Here is a 25,599-nt window from a genome sequence, read left to right as displayed (position 1 = left end):
CACGACAGAATAGTTGTTTCAAGTTGTTGTGTTGAAACTGTTGATGGTGTTTAATAAACACGTTCAGTGCATATATATTCCTGTTTGCTCGTGCAAAATGAAACTGGGTTAATATTGTTTAAAAATTAATGGTATTTAATTGTTATTAATCGAAATTAATCCCCAGCAACCCTGTGATTGATCTGACTAAAAATATTAATTGTTTGACCGCACTAATTAAAAGAATTATGGAATTTCTACCCAAAACAACAAAAACTCAAGCACGGCAGCTTTGAATACTGTTGTAACAAAGCTAAAATAAATGTAAAGATAAAACTATATTTATATGTTAATAATGGAGAATCCTGTCAATATCTGAGTGATTTAACAATTGAATATGTAAGATGTGCACATGTTGGGGCATATGTTGTACTGGGAGCAAGACTTTGTTGGCATTAACTAACTCCCTTTGCAAGCTAACGTGTCTCATTTGCTAACATCCACGGTGACAGCATGCTCATGATTTCTATGCGGAAGAAGCTGTTTTGTAAGTGAAAATCCTCGTTTTCCGGTTCTCCCATGTCTCTCTTCTGTTCCTCTACAGCAGCAACAATGTACAATGTTAGTTACTGTTACACTTAACAAATGGAGTTAATGTCAACGAACAGCTGACTCCACAAGGCATCATGTGTTATTCTGTCGTGTACATGTGAGGGGTGAAAAGCAGTAAATTTTTCCAAAACATCATTTTGGTCACATAGCATCTTTAATACCACCATTATAATAATTAGGATATCAAAAGTATCGAGTATACATACATCATTTGCATTGCGTTACACAAATCTGAGCTGATTTATGTTTTTATATCTTTCATTCATTGTTCTCAGGATCAACTTTTATTGTCTCGACATTGTGCTGATACATTGAATCGTCCTGAAGAACTGACGCTACTTCAGGAAGGAGAACATTTAATTGGACATGTATCGTTAAGTAATATAAAAAGTTTTTGATATTTCCAAATGTAACTTGAATCCTATAGTCTACTACTTTCCAATACCAGTAATCAAGAATCTTGATATAAGCCAAACTAGAGTCCATGTCACCAAAATCCAGGTACTTCAGGTAGGTTTCTTCACCTCCAGCGGTTGTGATGTTCTATCTGTCTGTCATTTTTCATCTGTTTTTTTTTTTTTTTTTGCAGTAGAGTTCTTGAAGCTGTGGTAACAGTCTGTTGAAGCCATGCCAGTTTTTGTAACAGTCCCAATTAACTGATTCTCAGGAGTCTGATGATGTGTGTTTGGGTGTATGTGTGTGTATTGGTTAACGAAAGTGAAGACCAAATGGTGAAAAACCTCACTTCCCGTCTCCTCCACCACCTGTACAGTCCCAGTCTGTGCTGCCTGTCAGACGCTGGTGATGGAAGCTAGGCAGTTTGATGACTTCTGGAGTTTCTCAGGCTGTGTGGTGGGGGGCTCTGGGATGGCACGAAAGCTGAATGGCAGTCCGATACTACTGGTGCCAATGTGGCCTGGGCTCAACGCTGGATTCTGCCGTCTATTGCTCTCCACAATGCTGGATGTGTTGGATGCAAGGCTTTCACGTGTCCTGCACATAAGACATGCGACAATGTCAAATACTTAGTTTCAAGAACATCGTGAAATAAAACCAGCAAAGGGAAAAAAAAAAAAAAACATAGTATTTAGACTGCGTGGTGCTTAGCTACAAAGAGGATTACCACTAAAATACAAAACTATTTTAAACCATACATTGCAGACTAGAGATGGATAATCCCACATTATTAAAGCTATAAAACCAGATCAGCTGTAGATGCAGAGCTAAAAATGAAAACAGAAAGGATCAAAAAAGGAGGAAACTGCACATAAAAGATGCAGCCTAGTACTTAACAAAAAAACACATCCACATCCTCTTCAGAAATGTCCTTTTTTTTAGTTGCTTTCTAATTTATTACAGTTTTTTTAATATGTTGCTATAGAAACACAGGTTTGATAGCCTGTCGTTTAAGTTTAGTGTTAACTTAGCCTGCTGTTCATGTGGCTACCTTTTGAGTAGGGTTGCCAACTGTCCCTTGAAAAAAAGAATCTGTATTTAGAAACAAAAGTGCGCGTCCTGTATTGAGCTGAAAACGGACACACTTTTTCACACACACAAAAAAGGTAAAATAAATTCACCACCCCGGGAGCGGTGAAGGCAATTGGGTTGGCCAGCCCAACCTTCCCTGAAATTATTTTAATTTCAGGGAGTTGGCAACCCTAACTTTAAGGCATAAAATACATGTCTTTATTTTTCTTGAAATTTCTTAACTGTGTACAGCCCTCAGAGAAATATTAAGCTCATTCTAATAGAAAATAGCTGGTAGTATAATAAAATAATGAATTATACGAACGTCTAGCATAAATTGCATATGGTCTGTGTACAGCTCTGTTAGCATACAGGAGACAAAACTTTTGTCTTTGTAGGCATTTTGACTGCTCATTTTGACAAACTTGTATATGCCTGGCATTCAGACATTCACAGAAAATGACTAAGATAGTGTCTGATTCATCTTACACACAAGTAGTGAAACAGTGCATGTAAATGATTATTACTCAATATCTAACAGTTATTTTAATGATTTAACAATTATTACTACCAAGTCAAGAAAGTGATTAAATAAAGCTAGTAAGAAGATGTTATTGACTTAGCTGAGTGGTACTTATTTTGACAACTAGCTATATGGTAAATATGTCAATATATTCCAGTTTTGATTACAAACCTATTTTGAGTAATTCATGTGTATTGAGTAAAATAGTTTTGTAAGTATTAAAACAACTGGAATACAATGATATATTTGCCATATAGCTAGTTGTCAAGATAAGTGCTACTCAGCTAAGTCAATAGTATCTACTTACTAGCCTCATTTAATCACTTTCTTATTAGTAATTATTAGTAATAATTGATTAATCATTAAAATAACTGTTAGATATTGAGTAATAATCATTTACATGTACTGTTTCACCACTAGTGATTAAGATGAATCAAACGCTATATTAGCTTAGTCAACCAGTTAGCATGTCTGAAAGAACTCTCTATTTAACTACGTAGTAAACTGTATTTACTCAGTCATTTTATTTGAATGTCTCCATGCCAGGCATATACAAGTTAGGCACATAATTATGATATCAGAAAGCCAAAAAAATTTTTCTTTTTTTTTAATTACAGCAAGCAATAACTGTGAAGCAAAACAGCCTTTCTTTGGTGATATATCTATTCATTGGCATACAAATATGCAAGGAATTCTTTTTTTTTTTTTTTTTGGACATTTTGTCAGTATCAGACAGCAGACAGATGAAATGCAGAAAGGAAATGGTGGAAGATGACGGACAATGACGTGCCATAAATATCTCCAGCAGGAAAGGAAGGTCATTGCCAATACAACGTAAATTCTCATTAGTGAGTTAGATCAACACTGACATCACCTTCTCAGTTGATTTTAACTTTAGAGAAAATAAAGGGAAGTTGTGAGCTGGGAAACTTCAAAAGAGGCTAAAAGATGCTATAAAGTGAGATAATCCACTGAGGGTTCATCACAACAGATGATTCCTGTCATTTGTTCCAGCTGTTTACAACATAACACAATTTACTTTGCATGTATTTTTCAATTATTTATTTTACTTATTACACACACTTGAAAATTATAGTAAGGGATTTGTCACTAATCAGATTAAAGAAGTAATCTTAATCCTGTGATTTTACATATAACAGTTTGAAACAGATAAATCATAACTGAGTTAGGGCTATGTAAGTACTGATTATCGGTCAGAGAGACATATGGGACATTTTTTAAAATCCCTGTTTTCATCAACACACACACTGTCAGATCAGAATCTATACATCTGTGTCTGGAAATGCTAATTTCAATATTTACTGATTTATGCCTGACATAAATTCACAAACAGGACTGTAATCTGTAAACCCAAAAATGCAACAAACATTTTTTGAAAAACAAAAAAAAAAAAAGATCAAGCTTCTATTTTTCAGGTAGATATATTTTTAAAAAAGGTAGATAAGAAATAAAGGTCTGCAGTTCAACAGTGAACTACAGAATTGCAGTACAATTATAATCAACTGCCAAGTTTTTTATATATATATATGTGTGTGTGTGTGTATATACATATATATATATATATATACACACACATATGTATGTATATATATATATATATATATATATATATATATATATATATATATATATATATATATATATATATATATATATATATGGAGAGAGAGAGAGAGAAAAGAGTCATTGTGTAAATTGAGTACTTTTTACAACAATTTCAGTATATATTTATGCTCTAATTTGTTCACACTTTTATATTTGAGTTAGAGACAAACTGATCGATTGGTTTGGCTGATTGATGATTATTAGGGATTGTTAGGGTTCTAAACAATTAGGTGTTTTTTCTTTAAAATAAATATTAACTTTGAATAAAGTGGTATAACTCATCCTTAATTTTTTTATGGTGAGTTTGAGGATCAGTGATTCAGATTGCATTAACTTCAGTTCAGTTCAACAGATGACTTAAATTACAATAAATATAATATAATAAACTGAAAGACAGGAATAACACATTTTCAGTTCAGGTTTTGGGAGGAGGGGCAGGGATGATATTGGTTGATTAATCAGCTTCTTCCTGCTTTGCATTGACATTATATCAGCTTTTAAAAATCTGCCATCATTCGACCTCTAATATGAATACCTTTCAGGGTTTCCCCTATCACTAACTAAACTTGATTTATGTAAAACCAATATGGAGAGCATCAGAACTATCTAAAATGACTCTTTCCAGACATAATAATTGAAGAGTTGGTCCTTGGTGCACTTCAGTAAGTTTTGTTTTTAAGCTCTTTGAAAGTTTTTGATGATTTTTTTCAACAGATTTGTACAGATATACAGTATGATAACAAAAACTATCAGAGGCAATGAAACTCTGTATTTTTAATGTTTTTTTTTAACATTAAAATTTCTTGGGTAAGGACCTCCGGACTCCACTACCATGTATCTTACTCACAAACTTGGAAAAATGCTTGAACACGAACAGCACCTAAGTAGTCTGAAAACTGGGGAAACCCTGCATTTATTATATGAGTACATTTACTTAAGAGTTTGACTGCTTCTTCCACTACTATTTAAGTTATAATAATTAACAAATACTCCACAACTATTGACAGGTTGAAGGGAAAACCACCAAAAAGTGTCTAAAGAGGCTTCTATCCTTCTACAATAGATCAACATCATTCTTCCAGAAAAAAAATCATATATCAAACCATTCAGTGAACCCTTGTGCCCTATAGATGGGACCACTGACATCCTGATGTGACCACTCTTGTCAGATTTTTCCTTTTTTCTCCCCCTAAAAACATTCACAGTTATCACCATGATTTCTATGATCTTTGTCCTCTAGTGTAAAAATGTTATGGGTGATACTGTAAGGCTTATATGTGTCAATACAATAGTTAAAAGCAAAAGGAGAATGAGTTTGTTTTTGTTGTACTTGAGTAATTCAGTGACTTTACCATCAATGCAATCATTTTAAGGCATCAAAATTAGAGTCAGCCTGAAGTATCATAAGTCTCTCTCAGATGTTAAGATTGGTATATTTTTTATGCTAATTTGTGGAATAAAAACTTTTGACAGAATATTTGGTGCATGTCAAGGTTTTTTCTAATCAAGTTATATATATGTATATTTATAATTATTTATTTATATTTATAATCATGTTCTTGTGTGTGTCCTGCATCCAATACTTGTCTTTGTCATAGATTTTTGATTACTGATTTTAAGGAAACTTACAAAAAATGTTACTTTGATAGATCAAGCAGCACTGGCCCAAAAAATACAGGAAATCAGCCTGGCTCTAATGTTTGCATTTACAGTATAATGAGGTACAAATGTGTGAATCTGTCCAACTGTCTTGTTTCAATGATTCTCAGTAAAGTTATAAAGATTCTACATCAGTTTATGGTTTTACAGCAAAGGATGAATTCAGAAAAGTGTTTTTTGTAGTACCTGAACATGAGTGCCGCACTCTACCACCAATACTAGTACAAACCCAACCTTTTAAATACTTTGAATCATGTGCACTCTTCATTTTTATACATACCTGGGGGAGTTGAATCCACTGTCCACTGTGACACTGCTGCTGTCCATGCTGTCCAACCGGGCAGAGTGGGCCGACTTCTGGCTGCTGCTGTTCTCTGTCTCCTTGGGGCTGAGTAACGTGAGATTGGTCTCCAGTTTTCTCTGCAGATCATGGTCCTTCTCTCGCTCCAAGAGCCACTGCATGGTCCCTTCCCCACCACCGCCACTACCTCCACCATTCCCACCCCCTTCCCCATGGTCTTTGTTGTCCTCTGCTGTTGCCAACTCTTTGTGCAAATCCTCCTCTGCCTCTTCTTCTTCCTCGTCGTCTGATACATTATAATAGTCAAAGGAAGCTGAGGGGACTGTTGGCTCTAAGCAGCCTTGTAAAACTGCAGGTGACGCTGAAGAAGTGGCTGAATTGGAAGGCTGCTGGGGCTCAGGATTGTCAAGGGCCTCGGTTGATTTGGCATGTGAGGCTTTCCGCAATGTGCCAGACTTGGTGTAGCTGCTGTCCACATAGCCTGTGGACAAGGCATTGTGTGGAGGTTTGAACAAAGTGTCCTTGCTGAAGATCTCTTTTCTTTTGATCACCAGACCACCTCCACCTCCCCCTCCAGGATCTACATTGTGTTGATGTGGCGTCAAACGCGCATTTTGCACCGGCTCTGGCGTCTGGCTTGGAGTCAGTCGGACTGAGCCACTCTGTCCCTTTGCTGCCGACAAATCCTCTTTGTACTCCATCGTGTGAGGAGAGGTGAGGTGAGGCGTTTGGCGGTCAGCCGGAGAGCCCTTTCGGAGTCCCCCTGATGAGGTTAATGTGTCATATTCTGATTTTGCCTGAGGCGAAGGGGCAGTTAGGATTGTTTCATTTGACGTATTGCACTGGAAGTACTCATCTGTTGAGGGCTTCGGAGAAAGTCCCATTAGCTCATTGTAAGTCGGCAAACTGTCTCTGCTTTTGTTCCTCTCCATTGTACTCCGGATCCTTGACTCATCTAAACTCCCCTTCCCCAAATCAGGCACATTAAAATCAGAGTGGAACTTAGCAGCAGAGAACATGATCCTTGAGTAGTGGGAGGACTTCTGTGTGGCCCGCAGGGTTCCATCATCAGTGTAGTAATGACTACGCTCCTCCAGCGGGGGTTCAAAGTCTTCTGGTGCCCCCATTGACGGGCCTTTAAGAGAGTTGTCCATGGACCGAGAACGTTCTTTTGCTTGATCCGATCTCTCATGACGCGACTTTCTGTCCTGATTGTGACTGTGACTTCTTTGCACTCTGGACTGGCAAGTCCCACGGGAAGGCTCTGGAAATGGCATCTCTGTCCGTCTCTTTGCAAGCTCCCCAGAAACATCCCACTCAGGGGTAACAGGGCAGTATGATTCAGTAATGTTGGGATTACTGTGGACCAGGTATGTCGTGCCTCCACTTCGCCTACGTTCCAGTGTGTACATGGCCTCCCGAGGTGAGCGAACTAACGAGTGGCTAAAAAAGCGGTAATCCCTTTCCATGAATACGAGGTCCCAGTTTGAACCCTCAGACGGGTCTCCCCTGGAGGTTCTAGGTTTGCTGTGTGAGCGGGATTTACCATGTGGCGCCCTCCTGTGGCCCCTTCCTCTCCTGCTGCGTGCGCTGTGCTGAGCTGAAGACCCTGCCTTGTTCTTCTGTGTACGCTCTTCCTCCAGCCTCTTCATCACTGCTGTGTGCCGTGCAACATTTTCCACTGTTAGCTCCGGATTGATTCGGCGGATTATCTCCATCTCTACGTCGCGAGGAATAGGGGTGGTTGGCACATCCTCGTCACGAAGAGGCCACTCCTCTGGGGGAAATTGGGCTGAAAAAGTCGTCAACTGCCTCATTTTGTCCTTCTTGAAACTCAGCCGAAAGAGCCTGAGTCCAAACCTTTTGGATTGCTTCTCTCCAGTTCCGCTGCCGCTACCACTTCCCTCTTTCTTTTTGGTCAGAGTGTCTGTTTTATAAGGGAAAGAAGTGATGCTTTTGCTCTTATCGGCTGATTCTTGAGGCGGTTGCTGGACGGGAGGAGAAGTGGCAAGTGGGGGATAAGGGTATGATGGCGGATCACCTCTGTGCTCCTTGGCTGACGTGCTTGGTGGTTCTCCACCATTGTGATCCCTGGAAGGCTTACTTTGATAGGAGTCACCCCTGTGCTCCTTTGGTGACTTACTCTGGAGCGCTGAGGCATGAAGTCTGGACGTATCTTCACGAAAGGAATTGTATGATTCATTGTTATTCTTGCGTGCAGGCCTCTCTCTCAAGCAGCCAGGGGTAGATGGCGTGATGTTGCTGGACTGAGGCAAAGTGCATTGCTGAGGTTGTTGCTGCTGCTGCTGTTGTTGCTGCTGCTGCTGTTGTTGCTGCTGTTGTTGTTGCTGCTGCTGCTGCTGCTGCTGTTGTTGTGGTTGACGCTCTGACAGCCGATCATCCAGGTGATACCACTTGTTGCTGGTTCTGATGAGGGAGGGTGTGATAAAGTAGGTCTGGGGAGTGACAATGAAGTAGCCCTCTGGAGTTGGGTAGATCTTCCTCTCCCGCACCAGCATGTTCAATGTATGTCGCAGAACCTCTGAGCTGGGAGTAGGCACGCCTGGAAGAAGCACAAACATAAAGGACAAGACACTGTGAACATCTGCTTCTTTAGGAAATTGTTACATTTAAATGCACCATTATTTTTTCTTTTTGAGTTTCTTTTTCAATTTCACTGTGACTTCCATTAGTGGATTTGTCAGTTTACTTTTAATATAATGAAAATGTTTAGCTTTTTTTTAGTGTCCATGTTAGCTTGAGTCTACTTTTTTTTACAATATATTTTTACCAGGAAGAAGGCACAAAAAGACCAGAAAAAAATATCATACTTAAAAAAAATTGTAATCACTCTCCACAGCTAAACAATCATCAACCACAACTATAAAAGATGTTTTTCAGACCTAGCTTTCAGTATTTTATCATCAATAATAATTTTAAATGATAAAAAAAAGGTCTTGAAACGCCTGTGCTTGTCATGGAAAAACATTTGTAACAGCATAAATTATATAAACTACTTGATGTCAAACAATTTAAGCTATGATTAATACTGGTGTAATAATAAGTATTGAGTACGGAGGACTGGTTGAGGTTGTGAAGAAAATTTTATATAATATATATAAGAAAAAAAAAACAAAACTACATGACCACTTACTGGTTATTGCACTTTTTACCTGACAAATAAAAGCTACCTTTATATGATGTGCTGTATTACTTTTCTCCTTTTGTTTATAACCATGTAAAATTTTCAATTGGGCATGTAACAAAACAGAAAATATTAATATCAAATATAAAAAGGCAAATAGAATATACTTTTCAACAGTTTCAAATAAAATAAGTCTAAAATATCAAAACCAGATATAAGCTCTCTGCCTGCATCTGTGCCAAATGGAAGAATGCAGTGTCCAAACAGTGAAAAATATTGCTGTGAATATTGTGACAAAACTAAATAAATGATGGAGCATAATATAAAATAATAGATGGCCTGTTTTAAACATCACAGCTCATAACCTTTGTCCTGCACAGCCCTGTGTTGCCTGACATTACATCACCCCCTGTTAGGTTTTTACACAGAAATGATGCAACTTATAAGTTCAACTCGCATCCAATCTGGTATTGTAGAAGTGTAAAAGCAAAGATGACTATGGAAGGTATGATTCTCTTTATTTAGAAAGAGGATCACAGATAAAAAAAAAATTGCTAACAAGCATAAAATAGAACAAAATGTACCCAAATGTGACACATGTATTCGTTAATGGACCTAAGACATTTTTAGCTTTCAGAGTATTTCCAAAATGTGTAATTTTTCTAACATACTACATTGAGTTCTCAAAGGCAGTTTCTGCATGTCCCACTTTAAGAACAAGGTCAGAGGAGCGTACCTGGAAAGCTGGCAGTGAGGTGCTCCACCAGAGCCTCCTGGTTGACCGGCTTGTGGGCAGAGTTCATAGCAGAGATAGCCAAGCACAAGATTTCCCCCAGCGGGATGAACTGTGACTGGCTGATAGGTGACATACTGATCGGAGACACGTCACCTACAGGAGGAGGGGGCACAAACACTACTGTTAGATCATGAATGAACAGCAGGCGCAGCGTGTGAAGCTATGATGTAATGGTCAAACAGCACCCCTCCTCTCTCTGCTTCCGTAGCCTCTCGTTCCTCCTGTTTCTCGTAGGTTAGCAAAGCAAGGCAGCTGCTGCAGCAATCGTAGTACTGTATGAGATCACCTGAATCCTTGTAACCTCGTTTCTCAAATCACATCATCTCACAAGCAGGACACAAATCTTACATAATCCTTGATTGTATATCTGTTTAAAAGCAACAAAATTCAAATATAATTCGGTATTTCTACAGAGAGCCTATGTGCAAGAAATTTGTTGATGCCTTTGTTGAATTAAGCTGGGTTTTGTGTCAACAGAGTGATATGGTGAGTAGTGAGATCATCCTACGAGCAGACGGGCCGGCCTCAAGCCTCTCTAAGAGAAAACATCTGCCCTGATGAAAGATTGTAAAGCAACACATTGCTGATTCCACCGTTGCCGCATCTGAGCTGTAGTGTCACTGTCCTCTGACCTAAATTTGGTCATAAATAGAGGACTACATAATACAAAGCACAAACTATCAAATCAAAGTCTAAAGATTTGATTTGTAATTCAACATCTGCATGTGAATATCCTACAAGATACATTTTGTTTGATGGATGACTGATTAATTTTCAAAAGTCTGTTGTCATTTCCAGTCCATAGTTGTTCTACCTGTGCTGATATCCACACAGGCCCCTGCCTGCTCACCATTGTACATCTCAATGGTCAGTTAAGCAACACGATGACGTTATCTCTGCTCAGTATCTCAGGCCCTTAAGCTTTATGTGGCTTTACGAGGCTTTAGCAGACAGGAGAAAAGCTCGATCTGCCAGTGAATTTGTACAAAATGCAACCTGTGCTGTGTGTGGTTTTTTCATACTAGATGGTAGAAAATGGATATTTGTATTGTTGTATGTTACAACTGGTATCACTGAACTTCTAAGTATTGAGATTATAATACAGTCACATACTATTTAATACACCTGTAATTATTACTTATGCAATCATTTCTCCATGGTCTACATTCTAATTTCCCATCATTTGATAAATACAGAAGACGACATTTTGTAGGTTAGCTCTGTTGTATGAAAACTACACCTGCTACCGCAGGATCAAACTCGGGCTAACTTTACCAACTGTGCGTAAAGGGGGTGGAGCTTCTGGCTGTGGGCGTGTCACACTCACCTGGCGCACGATAACTTGGCGGGGACGGAGAGAAATGAGGAGGAGGAGGGGGAGGAAGATGCTGTTTCTGCTGCACACGGATGTCTTTCTCACTACGGGAGAGATTGTGCTCCAGTGGACGTTCCGTGAGCTCCGAGCTGGGCCAGGCCCGCCGCAGATTGCTGCTGCGGTTCTTCTTCATCGTCACCCCTTTATTATTAATATTATTATTTTTAACCAGGTGGCCTTCACCCCCCGGGGGGCTTGTGGAAGAAGGGGGCGTGGGGTAGGAGGGGGGGCTGTGGAATGGGGAGGAGGGGAAGGAAGGGGGGGGAGGGTGTGCAGGGGGAGGCTGACCAACCTCGGGCTCAGTGCCTCCCCCGCATCAGTAAGAACGTCCCGCTAGAGCGATCACACACCAGACATGGCAGGAACCAGTGTGCACCTTCACACACATACACACGTCTCATTTACATCCGCAAGCAAGCTACAAATGACTCTGTTCACACTGTGGGTGGTTGTCATCGGCTGATCTGGAGCGATGGCAGCGGCGGCGCAGGTGCAGGTGATTGCGCGAGGCATCACCCTTTCATCGGCATCAGTCCCAGCCACCATTTGTAGCATCCCCATTTGCATGCGTAGGGAGGCACATTACGTAGCCGCTCTGATGTGGGAGGAGGGAGTAGGAGAGAGGAGGCGGGGGGGTAGGGGTAGAGATGAGGGAAATGGGGCATTGGAAGCAAGGAGTACGGTGAGGAGAGATCTCAGTGATCCGTTTGGGATCCTCTTGTTCCTGTGCGCAAAAAGGTAACAGGGGATGGAAGTAAAGGAGGGGATGGATGGACGGTCAGAGATTCAAAGCTTTAAGAGGCCCAGTCCTCGACAATAGCTCAATTCACCACAGGAGTGCTCGCCGATTCCCCAGAAAACAAAAGAGCCCACTTAAAAAAAAAAGAAATAAAAGCTCCATTCACCCTAACGGGCAGTGAAACCTCAATAGTATGCCAAGCAGCGGAGATGCCACGTTCACCTCCATCTTTATCCGATCAAGCACAAGACCCCATCGTCCTTTCGACAACAGCACACCAGGAGAGGGTGGGGAGAAAAAAATGGAGAGCATAGAAATAAATAAATAAATTCAAGAATAAATATCCACCGTTTCCCGCAATCCAGAGGAAGAGACTCCCGAGCCGATCGCCGTAGCATCCATTCATTAACACGGGGAGGGGGGGATGCAAACTCCAGTCAACGGCAAATCTCTTTCAACGCTAATGCTGCAGCTGCTCCCAGCACCTCCAGGAAGGGTGTGTGAGTATGTGTGTGAGAGTGTGTATGTGTGTGTGTGTGAGAGAGAGAGAGAGAGAGAGAGAGTGTGTGTGTGGACGTGGATGTCTGTGTGTGAGAGAGTGTGTGTATGCGCGCATCCGCCTGCTGCGCGCAATTCTGCGTGAGCATGCATGCATCTGTGTCTGGGTGATTGAGGCTGAGGGGAGGGGAAGAGAGGATGTAAGAGAGGAGGGAGAGGGAGAGAGATTGAGGACATGCATAAGGCAGAGAGGAGAGCAAATATCAACAGCTTGAAACACACAAATAAAAAAAAAAAAGATATCCAGCTTTCACATGATGTCCAGGGGAAAAGCTCATGGTTTGGACTGTTTCCTTCCCATCTCTCAACCTCACCCCACCCATCCTCTCCTGAAAGATGAGGGCCCCCTTAAACCACCATACGTGTTTTTGTGCATCTCACCTAACAGTAAGGCTTGACAACCAGAGAGAATCATTTTAAAGGTGCTCATTATTTGTGTGTCCTTCTCCTCACCGGTTGATTCAGCGAGCAGGCTTTTTCAGACAAGCACAAGAAAAGCATCACCTTAATCACGTCCAAAGTGGCATCTCCTCCTCCCTGCAGACTCCTGCTGAGTCACATGTGAGGAGTGTGAATGGACGGTTGGAGGGACAAGAATAAGGAGCAAAGTGAGAGGGCAGGACAGGGCACGGATGGAGGGGGACAGTGTCACAGGCAATCTGCTCCAGTTCAGTGATACCAAAGAGGAGAGGAGGGGGATGGGGAGGAGGGGTGAGGAGGTGAAGAAGAAGAAGAAGAAGAAGTAGAAGAGGAAAGAAGAAGAAGTAGAAGAGGAAAGAAGAAGAAAAAGAAGGGGAGGGAGAGTGACACCACGCCAGCCATTTTATTTGTCAGTAGTGCTGCAACAGCCTTTGTTGCCATGACGACGCAAGCCGATGATCTCATAGCTGTTACCTTTGAGTGCTGTTCCCTTAAAGAGCCAGTTGCTCAAGAAAGGAGTAGACAGACACCACATACATAGACGAGGACTGACGGACCGACTGTCTGTTATATGGGCAGAAAATAGTCCTGCATCGACGCTAGAACCTGCGATCCTTCACCTAGCTCTGCAAAACACAGTTACACTAACAAGGCAGATGGTGGGAGAATGTCCTGATAGTGAAGTGGAAAGAAATTTAACATCTATACCAGCTGTAATCATTTCATTTTTAAACATTATCTCCCTGAAAAGCTTGGTGATGTAATGTAAAATATACTGGAGCATATATTATTTGCTCTGCTTTGATTACCAATGTCTGATATTCTCCCAAAAATAGACAAATGTTTAGAGGTTCCACAAACTAAAATCTGAGGATTTCATGAGTTTATCTACACAACTTGAATTGAATAAATAAATTAAGTGTAGGCATGACTGTAAAATTTGGTGTATTAAAGGGGCAATTTGTAATATTTTTAGTGCAGCGTTAATGATAAATGTCTTGGTTACTTGTAGGAGTGTTATATATTTATTAAATATTAGTTCTGCAGTACATCATGATATTTGTTTTCACAACACTGTATCAATATTAAAAAGTACTGTATTGATATTTTTAGGTATTTATTTAATGCAGATATGATGGAGGTTCATTTTTGTTTTTTGTTTTTCTTTATTGTTTATATCTTATTTATTATTATTTAACACTGCTAACTCCTAAAAGCCCTTTTTACTGTCTGAGAGAGGCAGATGTTAGTTCCTTTGGAAACTAGGAGAATTTGAAAAAATTTGTGATAGCATTAGATCCTGTTCTGATCAATTAAAAATGTGTTTAGTATTTGTACATCTTTCTGGTGTAATTCATTTCTTCCTGGAAATAATCTTTAAAAAACAAAGAAACAAAAAAGTGTCTTTTTAACAGCATCATGATATATCGTGATATATCATATCATGATCCTAGTATTGTGATTTATATTGTATCGCCAGATTCTTGCCAGTACACAGCCCTAGTTACTTGTACATATGTTAACTTACATTACATTGTTTTCTAGGATTCTGTGAAAATCTTGACACTTGTTCCCGTCTCAGTAATTCTCTTCTGTTCCTCTGCACCACTGACACTAAGTAAAATTAGCTTAGCTATCAGCTAACATTAAATACCAGCTAAAAATTTCACAACACAAAATCGGTGAGAATGTATAGTGGTTACATGTTGAATTATCAGGTAAAATCACCGCAAAGTCTGAAGAAATACAAGTTTTCATGTCCTCCCCAAGATGTCAATGTATGGTTTTTTACAACTACTGAAATTAGCATGGAGATCCACTTTGAATGCCCCACCTCATAATATAATTTTGTGCTTCAAAATGTGTGTGACTGTAGCCTGTTGTCAACCATGATATGAAAGGATGGATTGTCTCTGAGAAGAAGGTTTGATGATGAACTTGCAATGTTTAACCAAGACTGGATAATTAGCAGTGTATCGTGTAATCATGTAAGCTACTTTATTATTATTCTGTAAGCTGAGCAAAAGTTCAGGCATTCTATGTATATGTCTATGTAAAGATAAGAATGGAAATGATGGGTCTAAAATGCATGGATGTTTACGAGGTGTGAAGCAATAATCAGACCATAGACTGTATAAAAGAAGTGGACGTAAACACTGTGATGTTTTGAAGCCTCGACTTTAGCATGCATCTGTCATAATGTTTTGGAGCTAGAGGTGAGTGCTGACTTTGGACAAGCTGGGGATGATTTAAATACCACTCACCACCAAATATTTTAAGCTACTTCATTCATGTAAACAAACACTATTGTATTAGATAAGTGTAATAAAATTGTGAGCACACAAATTGCAGCTAGCCTCCTTAATCGGCAGGATAACCTATAATTTAACAATGTAATGCTAATGCTAATTAATGCTAATAGCTAATGTAGCTAAGACATGTTATTAGTATTAGAGTATTAGAGAGGAAATTTCAAAGTAGATTCATAATTAAACTAGTAAATTTGGCTATATGTCTATTGTTTTAGTCACTGAAATACATAAGATATAAGATAACCTACAAATAAGAGTGTGTTTAACAGCCTGTGCTACAGATTACGCCAAAGGAATGCCCCATCTTTATTACTATTGCCAATAAAAAGTCCTTCAATGAAACCTCCATGCAAGATAAATCCTACATAAACCAAATGTTGCATTGTTTAGATTGACATATTGATTTAAAAAAAAAAGGTTGTATAACCGTAATGCAATTGGCAGCCAGTGTGTATGCGGCCTAATACATTTAACTTCCTGTTAAATAGGAACATTTTTGTTTGTGGTCTGCCCTCCAGTGGACCGTCTATGAAAACACTCTCTATGTGACACTACAAACATTCACAAAACAGTTTTTAGGACAACAGCCTCATCACATCCTGATCTGACATTTAGATACATGGTAATGAATCTCTGTGCTGCGTCAAACATTTCCCCCAATTCTCTGCTGGGACCCTCCCTTTCCTTCCATTGGAGAGCTCCTCTACACCAGGGGAATGCACTGCAACAGACTTTTCCTGAACCACTGCTCCACTTTTCCTTCCTAAAGAGCCCACACTCCTCCCAGCCCATTGTTTATAACCTGCTAACGGATACAAAGTCCCTCAGTTAATCAGATTGAATTGTCAGTATTAAAAACACTGTTTCCACACAGCTGAAAATACACAATGATGCTTTTTGTTTTGTGGCCTGCCAGAATGTGAACAGTAGTCGCTTTTCCATTGACCCTCAAACTGTGCAAAAATAACTTGTGCATAAAAATGTACCTAATGCAAAAATGACAATTTTGCCAAAAGTCTCATATTTTGATTAAAAGTTTTTGTGCTGGCGAGAGGTGGTTTTTTGGGTGTAACGCAAATGGTATATCACACAAAACTGTAATGGAAAGACCTTTTTTCACAGTTAAATCAGGTGAATTAAAAAAACAGATGATGGACGTTACAACAAGTGAAGAAGAAGAAACATGTCGCGATATGTGTGGACACACCAGGAAACCCAATCACTTTTTAATTTAGTATGGGATAGAGGGGTAATATGTTATAATAATGAATATATCTGTAAATCAACACAATATTTACGTTCATTGCCATGTTTATGGAATGACTTCTCGTGTCATCTCGCGATAATAAATAAACAAATCATCGCTTTTGTGATTTAATGGAAAAACCGACATTACGCACTTCTGTTTTTCTCGACATTTAGTAAATATAAGCAAAGTTTTGCACAGATGTCCAATGGAAAACCGACTACTACTGTATGGCTGCAGGAATGATGTTAACATTATTTCTGCTTCCATACAGGTGTCTATCAATCATCCAACTAATTATTGCTGAAAATATCCCGATGAATTGTCTAATGCATTATTCTATTTTTAACTTGATCACATATTTTTGGGATAAAACATTGAATTATTTAAAGTTTGTATTTTGACATGAATATGAATTTGTCAGTGAATCTGTAAAATGCTCAATGCTTTTTGTGCAAGATGTCTTTTCCAAAGAAATCTACTCCTTCAGTCAATTGTTAATAAAACATATCAGTGCACCATGCATAGAACTACACATTATATTGACCCCCCGACATATATGGTTAATAAATAGCCTATAGACGCCTGTAAAAATGTATATGAACTTTGTTTGAACTTGCCTCAGAAACTGTCATCTTAAAAGCTAAGAAAATGAGTCACACAGAAACTCGTAGCTCATGCTACAAAATAAATACCGTATGGATTTTTACGATAATACAGAAAAAAGAACAAATGAAGTTAATAAAGAGAAAATAAAGATTCATTAGGATGGGGTTTTATCCGTTGTGTAAAGAAAAATCAGCTTTAACTGTATTCATTAAAAAATACCCGTGGCACAGTAGAGTAGTTTTAGGCGACGTCAAGGAGCAAAAAGGATGAAATTACAGCTGCCAAACATAATCCATCAACTGCCAAATATCAACTATTTTGATAAATGATCAATTGGTTTGAGTATCTTTAGATCCTGATTCTTAAATCTGAATAACTCCTGGTTTCTTTCATCCTCTGTGATGGTCACTGGTCTACAATTGTTTCGAAATTATCTTCCTCAGTGATTAAATGCACTAAATGTTACATATTTCAATAAGATTAATCGGAAAACAAATGACAAAAGTGCTGGTTTGCTGATGTTTTTAAGGTTTATGACAAAGTGTTACTACACACACACACACACACATATATATATATATATATGTATTGGTTAATGTGCATTTATACAATAGATTTCTAAATCTTCAACTAGATAGAACCTGTAAAGTGAATGTATTGTAATGTGCAGACGGTGTTTTGAAGTAGATCTGGAAGCTCTGAGACAAATATTCCTTTGGGGTAAAACCCATTCTCTCATTAATTCTTGAATTTCACATTTTGACCAAAGACTGTATCTTGGAAACTTCAGCCAACCAGCATTTTTGACTTAATTTTTCTTTATCGGTGACTCACAAGTGGTAAAATTTCACTACTTCTATTCTGGAAGCATTTTACTTGTAGACCAGTGGATCAGCAGGGCATTTGAGAACATCATCACTGTCATTTTTCATGATTTTCTGACCTTTTATAGACTAAGCAACTAATCAGTTAATCCAGATAATAAAAACCAGATGAACTGCGATAGATGAAACTCCTCATTTAATGCAGGAGTTCACTATTCTATTCTGCTGCAGCATAATCTGTTAGTGAGCAGGTATTTATGAACACAGTCTTATGCCATGAGTTACATCGAGCTGCAACAACTAATTGGTTAGTTTGCTTTTTAAATGTGATCATTTGCTGCCCATATTTTTACCTTTTGGAGAGCAAACAACTGATCAACTAATAAAAAAAACAGTGATTACCTTTCAACATTAACCCAGAAAGACCCAGTGCTACTTTTGTGGCAGTTCTCAAATGAATTGCTCTCTATATTTAATCTTTTTAAGTGATTTATCACCATTTATTATATATTATGCTCTGTATTTTTACATTTTTCCAGTGTAAATCATGTATTTTCCTATATTTAATTCATTGATCATGTAGATATTCATTCAAGCTCAGAGTAAATTCAAAGGTTATTATATCAGAAACACAAAAAAAAAGAAGAAAAAAATATTTTTTCAGCGAAGATATCAATAACTAACATAAAACAAGTGGTTCCATCCATTGTTATTTATCAAACTCCATAGGTTTTACTGGTAAATCAATGTTGTAGAAGATGACGGTGTTTCCATGTTCACTACGGAGCCTCTGAATGTTCAAGTGGGTCAAATCTGATGACCATGAAAAGATGATAAACTGCATTTTACACCAATTATTAACATGTATTGATGGGATTAGTGGATCAACAGGTATTAAACATTTTACATCAGTACATGCTTTTGGTCGCCGGTGGATATTTGGGTCTTTATGAGTTAGAAGTGGATTTCTGTATTAAAAACTATAGGTTGAACCACATCTCCATTGCATCTGAACCATCAGTATATGCACGTTCAGTGTTGGTTACATGGTTTGGTGAGTTATTAGCTAATAGATAAACATTCCACAGCTTATCGATGTTTGTTTTGGTAGAGTCAGTGAAGCTCTGTCACCTCTTCTGACAGGCAGATAGAAAAGCAGACCGGCTAATCAGGTCTGTTACTGCCTTTGGACTGCACTTACTGGGGTTTTTCAAGAAACTACATAATCATTGTCTAATAGCTTACTTGTGAAATCTGATTATAAGTGATAACATTTGAAAATCTGCTAAAATACACAAATAAGTCACAACAATGAAGAGTCTAGTCGGTCTTTGTTGGATGTAAAATGTAAAATGACAAATTTCAAGTTCTGCTCTGAAAATAACCTGTTAGATTAGTTGCACATCTGTTATGAGATATTGCAGCATCAGTCAACGTTACACAAAGAGAAGTAACACAAATATTGAAATCTAACACTTTGCCAAATCATATTATCTCTTCCCTTGATAATTTTTCTATTTACTGCGCTTCTGTTTGATGCACTTGACAGAAAAGATGATCTAAACTAAGACTGTGTTGTGAAGTAGACATTAATAAGATGATCTATCCATGACAAGCTGCCTCTAAATCATTGCATATGATGGGTGCAACAGACTTCCAGACAGTACCTTAAGTTGTCCAAACCTGTCCCAACACAGACATGAATTACAGCCTTGTCAGATGTAGATGAGTACGTGTGTGGGAATGTTCAACTCAATTAAAACCAAGTCTCAGTTCTAACTCTTAAATCTGTATGAGTAAGCTCAAAATTATATGGAGCTGCTAAGGTTAGAAGGTGAGACGTTGCCTAAATCTTTATCTAAACTCGCTTCAACTGGCTTCAAGCGACCTGCCAACAGATTTTTAACTGGATTCATAGAAGGAGAAGTCAATATCACACAATATGAACCTCAGGGGAATGAATATGAATTTAACTTACGATAAAAAAAAAGAGAGGAAGTTCAGCTTAGTTTACCAATTTGCTGCATTTCTTTGCTATAAAAGCAACTGGAAGCAACAAGTGGAGCCTCGAACAGACACAAAAATCAAGTATGGAATAACTCATTATACAACGCAACAATTCCATGATACTTGATACACCATGTCTGTGTAACTGAAGAGAAAAAAATGTATCCCTAAAGGGACAGAAAGCGGGAGTAATGTATTCATTCATTATACTGTGGTGTCAGGGAAGGAGCCACGAGTAACCCTTTTAAAACTGATAGATTTTGCCATGGTGTGTGTTTATCGTTTTTATTCTGTAATCGCTATGACTGAGAGGAGAGGTCAAAAGGCTATACAGGGGTTGGACAAAATAATGGAAACACCTTCTATGATGCCACAATGTTAGGTGTTTCCATTATTTTGTCCAACCCCTGTAGATGAAAGTTCTCATAAGCACTTGTTCACCTGCATGATGAGTGGGTAAGAGAGAGGGTGTGTGGGTTGCAGGAATGTCCACAAATAATCAGTTAGCCATTTGGTTAAAAATGGTAAGAATAGTCAATGTCTTTTTGACAAGTTGGGAGAAGATTTATGTTTCACTTTGCGGAGCTGATGTTTATGGTGGTGTTTCTACTTGAGTGTTCCTCTATGTAGTATTTTGGCTTTCAAATATGAAAAAAATAACCTAAAAGTATCATCAGAGTATTTAGAATAAGGAGCTCTGACATTCCGTGAAAGATGCCACTGCAGTGAACTGTAGAGATACACTTTGGATCTATTTACATTAGTGGCTCCCAACCTTTTTTGGCTCATGACCCAATTTTAACATCACAAATTTCTGGCGACCCCAGAGATTCAAAACGGAGACATATTTTTTGCTAACATTAATTTGTTGTTTGTAATAGTTAGCTATACTATGTTGCACATAAATGTTAATTTTAGACGACATTTGGTCTTTACTCGTGTAATGTATATTATTCTGGACGGAGGCAGAAAAGCCAGGTGTAGATTACTGCACAAAGTGAGAATGTTATTTTCCTTGGTCAGGATATGTACAGTCAGTCCAGCTTGGATTTCAAGGCTGACAATTAATACTGTACAAACAATAACTTAAACTATGAATTATGAAAGAGCTGCAGCATCTGAAACTGACCACAATGAACATTTGAAAGATAAACAGTACCACAGTGCTTCAGTTTCAGCTTCAGAGTTTGTCATGTCTTTTATGGATTGGGATTGTTTCTGTCAACTCACCAGATATTTTTTATTAGTAAGTTTTTTAATTTTTATCAACTACTAGAAATTTCAGTCCCGACCCCAAGGTTGAAAAACACTGATTTACACCCATGGTCTGATGGATTTATGTGACCACTAGAGGGAGTAGTGAGTCATTCTGCTGGTCTCCCACAGTGAGGAAAACTAAACTCAGAAAGTAACCAGATGGGATGAGAACAATTAAGAAATAATTTTTAGCATCCATGAAGGTGACAAAGTTATAAAAGCTAGAAAAATGTGAATAACATGAACAACTGTAAATAACCTGAAATTTCCTAAGAAAAATATGTGCAGTTTTACAGTGATGGAAAACATTTTTTGGACATCCCATGCATGCAGTGTAATATATTGCTTTAAGAATCACTCTTAAGTCACTGAACTTCAAATATTGTGCCATTCTCCAAACCCACATGCTCACTTCTGCATGTGCACCATTCCATCGAGGTCAAAACTGGATGTTTCAGTGAAATAATGTTCCTTGAATATAGTTTTGTTATTTTTTCTTGTTAATAATAAACAAAAAATACTCATTAGCATTTGTTTGTGTATGTCTGATGCAGCCACACCTTTTAAAACACATTTTTTTTCTCCCGCAAATATTTCACAGTAACATCTGAGATTATGTAAAATTTTAACAGTGTCCAAAATCTGTTTTCCATTATAACTTACAGATGCCAGTGGATTTACAGAGGCATAAAACATTTAATAACAGGCATAATATTGTTAAAATTGCACTTAAGATGTTTCAGGTGGTTCATATTTGTTCAGTTTATTCACATTTTTGTAAAGTGACTGTTTGTAAGTGTAATTTTTTCATATAATTTTAATTTTTTTTACAGTAAAACAAAGAGACAGTATTAAATTTGTCATTATTTACAGTTTATTATGATAGTATTTTACTGGTCTGACTCACTTCAGATTGAATAGTTCTGTGTGTGGCCCCTGAAATAAAATAACTCTGACTCTTACCCTTGATTGTTCATATATTCAGTGTAAATTTTGCATTTCATAAATTCTCAAATTGATACCCCTGCACTAAAATAAAAACAAACATTTGGAGTTGTTATTATTTATAGGTTATGATCTTGTGTTTTTATGTATTTTCATCTATACACTGTAAACCCGGACTTTGTATTTATTAAAATGCTTTAATTACAATGTACTTAAATGATTTAAGTTTTATTACATTACTATAAAATGTTAGTATATTCTACTAGTTTGTAGACATAGTCGAAAGTATGAAAAAATTTAAGTTGAATGGATTTAAATCACTAAGTTTTAGTCATGACAACACCTTTTTATCTCTGCATTGCATTATGGGTATTGGGCATGTTGTTGAAAATGTGTTATTTTTTTTTATGTGCAGGGGTTCAGCGGGGGTTGTGGCGTTAGTGTTAATTTTGACTTAATGTGTGTATGGCCGTGTTTTATTGGCCTTTTTGTGTTTGTTTTTGTATTTTTGTAGAGCTGCACCATGAGTGAGAGCCATAGGAAGAACAATGGCTTTCCTGTTCATGTCAGATGTTTCTAAATTAATGTCTTATCAATTAAAAGATACGCCTGCACTTACAAATTGCATAAAACTAGCAATATAATAAGGTGAATAATCAAACAGTGTAATTGGTAATGTAAAAGACTTGACTTTAAATGAAGTTGGAATTGAGTAAAATGAACTGATGTTATTAAGTCTAATTATTATACAAAGCAATTGACCTTGCAACAAATTTTAAGTTAAATTAACTTGGCATTTAGTGTGTTGTACTTAAAATAGCTATTCCATTCAAATCAAGCATTTAAGTTTAATACACTCAAGTTTTCATTACTCATTACTTAAATCTTTTAACCCTTTCATGCATAGGCCACTCCAGTGGACATTTCTTCTCCAGCTGTTCTCTTGTATATTCATGGGTTTTGTTGTTTTAGTTCCATATCAGCCAACAAAATGGACACTTACGCACCATCCAATTCACTGACATTCAGACCATTACTGTAACTTTGCAGTTCTTGATAAACCTGATCTGTAGTAACATGTTTGAGTGTAAATCAATTGTTATTTGTTGGACAAGAAGGTTTTTTTTTTGCATATTATCTCCATGAAGTGAGTAATAACTAGCATTAGAATATGTTAAAATGTGAGAAGACATCAGAGTAGCAGCATTAAAAATGTTTTTATTTCATTGTTTTCATATCACTTTCTGATATTGGGTTTTAAACACATGTTTCTTTACTTCAAAAATTAAATGCATGGATATTTTTGTAACTCCATAGGGGAAAAAAACTCGATCACAGTAACACTGAAGAAAAATTTTTGACTAAGGTTCTCACAATTAATGCATGAAAGGGTTAAATGAAGTTGGAATTGAGTAAAATGAACTGATGATATTGAGTCTAATGATTATACAAAGCAATTGACATTGCAACAAATTTTAAGTTAAATTAACTTGGCATTTAGTGTGTTGTACTTAAAATTGCAATTCCATTCAAATCAAGCATTTAAGTTTAATACACTCAAGTTTTCATTACTCATTACTTAACTCTTTTAAGGCAACCGGTTTCCTCAGTTTTTTTGTTTTTTTTAAAGTAAACTCAACTTATCCTCCCCTGAACACACTTGGATCAACAAACCCACCTATGTACTTGATGTTAAATCCCTGTGGAGGTTTGAGAGTCCGTCTCGTCCATCCGTTCCTGAGGACCTGGAGGTGGACTTCTTTCCCTTGGATCAGCAGTACATGTTCATCTATCCACCCGAGGAAGTAGATCTCGGACAAAGCGTGTGTGAGCGCCTTGTTCCAGAAGTGCTGCATGTTCACGGCTTTAAAGTTGGCAAACACCTCATAGCCGGTGTGATGATGCTGCGTCTTCACGGAGCGCACGGCCGGTGAGGATGAAGACGGTGACTCCTCTTCTTCATCTTTACCAACCTGCGACAGGACCAGAGCTAGAGAATGCGGGGCTATCTGTAGACTCTTCTCCATGCTTTGGTGTTGCAAAGTTAGTTGTAACCCCAAAAGGAAATCAGAGAAAACTAGACGCGTCCGAACTGGAGCGCATTGTTGTGTCGCTTGGCTGAAGTTCTCCTGCAAAAGTGGCTGATACTCTGAAGTTGTTGGAAAAAACAAGGCGAAAAGGAAAAGGAAAACTCACTTTGCGAGATCATATTTAACGCAGGTGCTCCATGTAAAACCAGGAAAAGCGGCAACCTGATACGCGTCCACCGCAGCCGACTGTCCCAAGTGTCAAAGAGTATTAAAGCCTATTTACAGAACACTGGAGGAAACAGGCGAGGACTAGCGCCGTGACGCGTTCAAGGGCTGCTCGTTTAAATGAAAGCTGTTTACTAAAGTATTTATGGCAGGGCTGTTAAACTCATGTTAGTTCAGGGGCCACATACGACCCAATATGACCTGCAGTGGGCCGGATGATTAAAATAATAACAATAATACAAAAATAATGTCAATTCCAAGATTTGTATGTCTAATTTCTATGTTTTAGGGTGAAAAAAGTAAAATTATATTATCAAATTTTTTTTACATCCTTTAACCCTTTCATGCATGAATTATGATTACCGAAATAAATATTTTTTTCCTGAATGTTTTTATTCCTCTTTAGGCATAAAAAAAACCCCAATGTGATTGAAATTTCTTTATGAAACTATTTTTCATGGAGTTACAAAAATGTCCCCTCAGCTGGACACCATACATTTACTTTTTGAAGCAAAGAAACATGTACTTCCAAACATACTGTGCGAAAACTATGAAATAAAATAATTTTTAATGCTGTGAATCTGATGTTTCCTCACATTTTAACATACTATAATACTAGTTATTACTCAATCCTATAATATGCAACAAAAAAAAACAACTTTTTGTTTTAAAAGAAATTTAAATTACAGTCTAATAACAATTAGCAATTGATTTAGACTCAAATATGTTACTGCAGATCAGGTTTAGCAAGAACAGGAACAGTAATGGTATGAATTGTAATGTATGGGGTGTTGCAGAAGTGTCCACTGTGTTGGTTGATATGCAAGTAAAACAACAAAATCCATGAATATACAATAGAACAGCTGTAGAATAACTGTCCACTGTAGTGACCACTATGCATGAAAGGGTTAAAAAAAAATGTGGAAAAACATGAACAACCATGA

The 25,599-nt window shown here is 37.8% G+C and overlaps 1 protein-coding gene across 2 annotated transcripts; it reads right to left on the bottom strand.

Annotated features, from left to right (window-relative positions):
• Window positions 1-723: 723 nt before the first annotated feature.
• stox2a (storkhead box 2a) lies at window positions 724-24,705 on the bottom strand. Of its 2 annotated transcripts, none has more exons than XM_030138866.1 (4): window positions 24,079-24,705; window positions 10,049-10,201; window positions 6,147-8,730; window positions 724-1,584 (listed from the first exon to the last, which is right to left on the bottom strand). In XM_030138866.1, exons 1-4 carry the CDS (start codon window positions 24,425-24,427, stop codon window positions 1,383-1,385), a joined length of 3,288 nt encoding a protein of 1,095 aa, XP_029994726.1. In that variant the 5' UTR covers window positions 24,428-24,705; the 3' UTR covers window positions 724-1,382. The 2 variants fall into 2 exon arrangements, with proteins under 2 accessions (XP_029994726.1, XP_029994734.1); XM_030138874.1 differs by lacking the exon at window positions 24,079-24,705 and adding an exon at window positions 11,436-12,977.
• Between the last annotated feature and the right edge of the window lie 894 nt (window positions 24,706-25,599).

This window comes from Sphaeramia orbicularis, chromosome 1 (genome assembly GCF_902148855.1).
Source record: "Sphaeramia orbicularis chromosome 1, fSphaOr1.1, whole genome shotgun sequence".
NCBI classification, from domain to species: domain Eukaryota; kingdom Metazoa; phylum Chordata; class Actinopteri; order Kurtiformes; family Apogonidae; genus Sphaeramia; species Sphaeramia orbicularis.
Note: the sequence above shows the minus strand (reverse complement) of the source record. Positions and strands in the feature narration are given on the sequence as shown.